This window comes from Aplysia californica, unplaced genomic scaffold (genome assembly GCF_000002075.1).
Source record: "Aplysia californica isolate F4 #8 unplaced genomic scaffold, AplCal3.0 scaffold00724, whole genome shotgun sequence".
NCBI classification, from domain to species: domain Eukaryota; kingdom Metazoa; phylum Mollusca; class Gastropoda; order Aplysiida; family Aplysiidae; genus Aplysia; species Aplysia californica.
Genome location: NW_004797994.1, coordinates 6,790 through 13,624, shown reverse-complemented (window position 1 = coordinate 13,624; position 6,835 = coordinate 6,790). Strand labels below are relative to the sequence as shown.

Below are 6,835 nucleotides of genomic sequence, written 5' to 3'. Positions count from 1 at the left end.
TCATTTTCCTCTACTTCTTTTGTATGTTTGTCACACTTGATAGTCGAAGCAGACTTTGTGTGTTGTTGAAGCTAGAGAGGTGAGCAGAGTAAGTTTGATTCCCTGTAAGGACTTCTCTGTTGACATCCACCCTTTGGCGCTCATATGACCTTATGCAGTTGCGAGTGCCGTAAAACCTCTACTAAAACTAAACTAACTGAATTATGAAAGAAAGGAAAACATAGTCCTTTTTATTAAGAGAAAAAAAAGTACAAAGAAAAATTTAAAAACCAGATCCATGACATTGCCCTTCGAAGTCCAACTGAGCTTTACATTATCATCATCATCATTGACTTTCTCACCCTGGATCAGGATATAGGCCACGAACAAACACTTTCCACCTTTCCCTATCCTAGGCTAGTCGCTTGATGTCAACTCCACGTCTTCCCACTGTTCTTTATATCCATTTCCGTGACTCTTCTCCAGGTTCCACGTGGTCTTCCCCTTGATCTTTTACCCTGTGGGTTCCAATCTAACACTTTCCTTGTTATGCAGCTGCTTGACTTCCTGAAAGTGTCCTATCCATTGCCTACGTCTTCTTCCCACCTCATCTCTGACTGGGCTCTGTCTCGTTCTTCTTAATACTTCCTCGTTGGTGATCCTGTCTGTCCTTTTGATCCTCAGTAGCTTCCTCAGACACTTGTTCAAGAAAACCTGGATCCTCTTTATGCACGTCTGAGATGCGTTCTACGTCTCACATCCATACAACAAGACTGACTTCACATTTGAGTTGAAAATTCTAAGCTTTGTTTGTTTTATACTGTCTTTTAAAAAAATAATTAAAAAAACCTTTTCCTCAAAGGGCTGATGTTGTTGTCCTTTGGCCATTTCTATGATTGATATTGCCGCCCTCTGACTGGGAGGAAAATGTGCGTGCATGATAGTGTCCAGTAGTGTATTATGTACTTATTGTTATGACTTGTAACTGTTACATAGAGATGCTCAAGATAATTATATAGATGTATGTGAAGGATCTGAGAGCAATGATGAGTTTAGAATTGACGGTGGTGCTGGTGGTGATAAATGATCATGTGGGATGGTGTTTATGTAAATAGTTATTAAGAAGACATGCTTCTGTTAGTTGAAGGTTTTTTTATGTGAATGTTAGTCCTATCTTCCTGTGCTCCGATGAGTTTCGAGGGATGTGGGCACCCGCTATCCCGTTCCCCACTGGAACCATCTTTAATGTCACCGTGAAGTTTCGAAATGGTGGGCTCAGTCTCTGCTAAGGTGACCTTGTTAGTGTTAGCCTATTCTAGCGGGCCAAGACAAGGGAAGAGAGGACCTTAGTAGGTTTAGACAGTACAGTGGCAGATATGTTGGGGATTTCGTATGGGGGTTGTAGGTAGCAAGTTGACAACCAGGTTATAGTCTTAATAAGTCGTCATATTCTACTCCCTAACCATTTGTCCTAGTTATTCCTCTCGAGTCTTATTTATCTTATTTAAACATGGAGTTGTGAGATTTTGACACAGGATCCTCGAACCCGAGTGGAGAGAGAACAATTTACACACAATTTTGTGTCCCCTCGCCTCAGGGGGAGCGGCACTCAAAGGGTATTTGATTTTGTCAACTGTTTCCTGTTCTTGTCCAAGGTTGGAAGTGTAGGGGGAGGTGTGTGCCTGTGAGTTGATTGTTGATTCCTGGGTGCACAGCCCAGGGAGAGTCACACTAGAGAGTTCAATGAGGTAGAACTAATAAGTGTCTTTCAGGAATATCAGATTGAATATTGAAATGCAATTTGGTTTGGTGAAGTTGACCTAATTTGTTGTACTGTGTTGCAGGGCGGTCTCTAAAGCGGCTGATCATTGCTGACAACCTAATAGAAGATGAAGGGATTGCGCTGCTCTTACCCAATTTATACGCCGACTCCTTGCTCGTCCTTGACCTCTCACACACCATGTCAGAGCACACTTCGGAACTTGCTGAACAGTTGCAGGCCTTTGTGGCCTCGGTCAAGAAGTGTAGCCTCAAAAAACTAAATTTGTCTGGCTGCCATCTTGGTCCTCTTTGTGATATGCTGTTCCTAAACAGGTAGGATGTGCTGGTGCCTCCTCTTTGGCTCTAACTTTTTTTCTTTTTTTCTTTTTATTTCTCACCCCAAGGGAGCTGGAGAACATTGGGTGGGTGTTGTATACTCTCTTTTGTCGCGCTTGAGGACATACTATTCATAGGAACATTGATCTGATATGGTCAGAACGTATTTCCTTTGTACATTGCATTGCCTTAATGTGTTGATGTATTTCTATCTTCTGTGTTGGGATAATGACATTAAGATTAAGACACACCTCTGTGCCAGATGTAAAATGATTTGAACAGGCAGAGTTTGACCAATTTTGTTTCTTTTCTTCACAGTGGGTGGTTGGCGGGTGCTCTGGTGGGGTTTGCTTCTTTTTTCCTTTCCAACATCTGTCTTCATTATCTCCCCTCCTTTTAAAGCAGAAAACAAAAAACTAATAGATAAATACCCCGGTGCGGAGCTCATCTTCACGGATGGCTCCAAAAAAGACAATAATGTGGGCGCTGCAGCCCTATCTTTCAACAGTTCACACCAGAGGAGACTCCATCCTGAAGCCTCCATTTTCTCTGCGGAGGCCACTGCCATTCACATGGCACTGGACTCTGTAGAAAATTCTCCTAACAAATCTTTCCTTATCCTTTCTGACTCTCTGCCTTGCATCACCTGACTCACAAACTACACACTCCTACATCCAAAAATAGTTATGCTACAACAGAAAATTCACACCCTATCTGAAACAGGAAAAAACATCATGTTCGCATGGATGCCCAGCCATGTGGGCATCCGAGGAAACGAGCAGGTAGACGACCTGGTGAAGAAAGCTTCATCCCTTCTGCTGGGATCAACGACAAACACTCTCCCACAGACTGACTTTAGAAATATAGTCCAAAAGTACACCTCCAGTCTGTGGGAGAGCCACTGGAAAAAACAGAAAAATAACAAACTCCATAGTATAAAACCCAAACTGGGACCGCGAAATCCTTCGGACCTCTCCAGAAGAGACGAAGTCATTTTTACTCGATTGCGCATCGGACACACGGCCTTGACCCACAAATACCTCCTACAGGGAGATGAGAAGCCGTTCTGTGTCGGATGCGACACAGGTTTTACCATTACACACATTTTAACCGAATGTCTAGACTTTGAAGAGATCCAAAGTAAATACTTAAAATGCAAGAAATTGCATGACATTTTTTCTGTCGTTGGTCCCAAAAGAATCTGGGATTTTATGAAGGCCATTGGCCTTTATGGCAAATTATAAAGTGAAATTGAACTATTTAAACATTTTTATGTTATCTAGGAAAATTATTTTAGACTTATATATATATTTCCACTGGTTTTTAAACATTTTGACATTTTAAGATCTAACTACCGACCTGAGCCAGCCGTACAGTAAACTGTTGTGAACAAAACTAACTTGTGTTTCACGCGCTCATATGACCTTATGCAGTTGCGAGCGCCGTAAAACCCCGTACTAAACAAACATCTCCCTCCTTTTTTGGTTTTTGTTACTCTCTTGTAACACCTCTAATCTTCCGCACTTATATGACCTTATTATGTTTCTTCTCACACACGCATGCATACACACACACACACACACGCACGCACACACACACACACACACACACACACAGTTTCAACCTTTTATTTAATGGTTGAATCCCGTTCCCTGTACCAAAGTACACTGCAATCTGCTATACTGATAATATAATGCTCCTTACAATGTTGCACTCTTAACTTACAAAGCTCTTTTTTTTTTTAAGGGGAAAAACCAATTGCACTTATATTTTTTGATAACTGGAACATAATGAGGTTTTTTCTTGGATCCTTCACTACAGTTTTGTTGCTGATAGCACAGAAAGTCTCTATGCTAGTGATTTGAGGGCACCATTGTTCTTTTTTTTGTTGCAATTTCTATTGTTTTAGCCTGCGTAACTTGTTTTTTTTTTCCCTCAGCCCTATTTTGCTGTTATCAGGATCATGTTCTGCTCTTTGACTCAAACTAGTGGGTGGTTGGAGGGCACTCTGGTGTGGCTTGCTTCTTCTTTCCTATCAAAGTCAAACATCTGTCGTTCTTATCTCTCCTCCCATCATCTGGCCCATAGATACTAGATATTTCCTACTAGGAGATGAAAATCCTTTTTGTATGGGATATGATATTTTACTCTCGGGCACTTCCTGATAAAATGTTCAGACTCTAGAGAGACTCGAAGGAAGTGTTTTAAATGTACGAATGTGAGGGATTTGTTCTCCGTTTTTTATCCCTACAAAATCTTTGATTTTACACATTGTCCTTTTTCCAAAGATGTAAATAATTGTTGTTTTAAAAATGTAAATTGCTTTTTTATGACTAAGTTTTTATGATATTTTTTAGATACTTCAACCATTTCGACTGGGAAAGTAAAACAAGCCGTGCTACAGTTTTAAGTGAACACTACACGAACTTTTGTCTCGCAGGCTCATAATACCTTACACCCTTGTGAGCGCCGTAAAACTTGCCAAACTAAAACCATTTTTTTGTTTGTATGTTACTCTCTTTTAGTTGTAGCAAATCTCATCTTTGAAACATATGTGACCCAATCTGTGTTGCAAGTGCCTTACTACTTTTCCTTCAACTAAACTTAACTCCAACAAACAATGATTTCTGGATCTTTCTCTTGCCCTCCCCCCGGGGCAGTGCCACTGACTGAAGTGTCTTTAGGCCATTCCCAAAGGGGGGGACATTTCTCGTTAAGCGCAGTAGAATTGTAAATGGGCTGATTCATGTCACGCTCATAACTGTGCCTGATCTACAACAGGGAACTTCTACTTTTTCTTTCCTAATCCTTACTATTGTCATTTCCCTCTACTTCTTTTGTATGTTTGTCACTCTTGTGACCTGTTATTTCCGGGGTGCCTTGATAGTCGAAGCAGACCTTGTGCTGTTAAAGCTAGAGAGGTGAGCAGAGTAAGTCTGATTCCCTGTAAAGACTTCTCTGTTGACACCCACCCTTGGCGCTCATATGACCGTATGCAGTTCCGAGCGCCGTAAAACCCTCTAATATATATATTTAAAAAATTCTGTTCCCCAGGTTGGTGGCTCAGTTGTCCAGCCTACAAAAGCTGAACATTTCTGACAACAGCCTGTTGACCATGTGGAGCCTGGAGCAGTTACTCTACATGAGCACAGGAACTGGTCTGGAAAAGCTGGTGGCGCGAGACTGTTCCGTCTATGCACCGTTCAAGGAAGGGTTTTTGCCCACTCTCAAGGACAAATTGGAAAGTGTACATCCCCTTCGTAAATTTGTGTTCACTTGTTTTGAGCTGGGGAGAGCGGAGGTGGAGAGTCTCCGTTGTCTGTGGACCTCGGTGTGGGGGCCAGAGGCCAAGGTAGAGGTGGAAGAATCATCTGTTTCTTTGTCCGTTGTCTGAGGGGGGAGAGTGCCTGTCGACATTTGTGTACTTTGCTCAGTGTAGTAGGGACATTTCTCAGGAGAATCAGATTTTTATGATATTTAAGATCTTATAACCCTTTCAGCTCAGACAATAGTTTTAACGAAATTGTTTATGTTGTATTGAATGAATGAATGGACGAACCTTTATTATCTCTAGACTTCCTCCTGTGTGCACTGCTCAGGGAGAGTCACATTAGAGAGTTCCAGGAGGTAGAACTAAATGTCTTTCAGGAATGTGGGACTGAATGTTGAAACAAATGCAGTATCAGGGTTTGTACAGGTCTTGGAAAACTCTTTGAACTTTGTTTTTACTTTCCAAGACATGGAAAACTCTTGGAATTTTGGGAAATTGGCAAAATTCTTGAAAAAGTCTTGTAAAAACAAATTTTTAACTAGATCTGTTGTAAAAATATTTCCTCAAAATTTAAAAGGCCTTGACTTTACACATTCTGAAGTGTACCATATGTATTTTTTAATGCTGAACGAAAAATTTTCTTAGGAAATGACACGTTCATTTGTCTTTGAAAAAAAGAAATCTGGTCTTGAAAACTTTTTGAAGAATCTTGGGGGAAAATCTGCTCAGTATGAACCCTGCAGTATGGTTTCCTCAAGTTGGCTCAATTTGTTGTACTGTGTTGTAGGGCGGTCTCTTAACTCTTTTCCTACCAGGCCAAAATCCACCACTGGCCCAGGACTTTCCCCAGACCTATTTTTATGCCCCTACCCCACCAAAGGAAAATGTCAATACGTCCAACTAAACACACACAAACCATATCATACGGCCCATCAACCTGAAGGTTTAAAAAATAATCTACCAGATGGTGATACGATATTGAAGATTTATTCCAATTATATTTCTTTGGGGTTTCTAAAAGTGATGATGCATTATCAAAGGTGTCATATGAATCAACAATTTTCCGGCTTTGAAAGGTCATATCTAAAAAAAAGTGCAACAACAGCATTATTCAAACTTCCCAGGTAGGTTGCCTCAAGTAATGCAAAGAACTGCTGAAAGTTACGTATGTGTACCTAATATAGAAGTGAGAATATAAGACATAATTATACTGAAGTCAGGGGAGCGCTTTTCTTCTCATTTTTACGTTTCCAAGGGGACAAAAAAAGGCGCTGAAATAACTAAAGATCGTCTCTTACTGCTATATTTTCTTTCGTACCTGCTGACAGGAAGTCTATTCTATTATTTTTAAATCATGGATCGGCTGAGAATTTCGTGTCTTTTCACTACTTGATTGGAATGATAGCGAGCCACTGAAGCAGTATTTTGCGGCTCTCGGTCCTGCCACGTCCGCGAGCTGCAAAATGCGGCCCTTGGTAGGAAAAGTGT

At 40.9% G+C, this 6,835-nt stretch overlaps 1 protein-coding gene across 1 annotated transcript; it reads left to right on the top strand.

Annotated features, from left to right (window-relative positions):
• The first annotated feature begins 1,267 nt into the window (after positions 1-1,267).
• Positions 1,268-6,270, top strand: LOC101848076. The gene is made up of 2 exons (XM_013088332.2): positions 1,268-2,073; positions 5,131-6,270. The coding sequence occupies exons 1-2, from the start codon at positions 1,940-1,942 to the stop codon at positions 5,468-5,470; spliced, it is 474 nt and encodes a 157-aa protein (XP_012943786.1). The 5' UTR covers positions 1,268-1,939; the 3' UTR covers positions 5,471-6,270.
• The last annotated feature ends 565 nt before the right edge of the window (positions 6,271-6,835 follow it).

Coding starts and splice junctions, on each gene's coding strand:
- LOC101848076 (XM_013088332.2), top strand. CDS start 1,940: ATGTCAGAGCACACTTCGGAACTTGCTGAACAGTTGCAGGCCTTTGTG. Junction 2,074..5,130: donor GATATGCTGTTCCTAAACAG/GTAGGATGTGCT, acceptor TCTGTTCCCCAG/GTTGGTGGCTCAGTTGTCCA.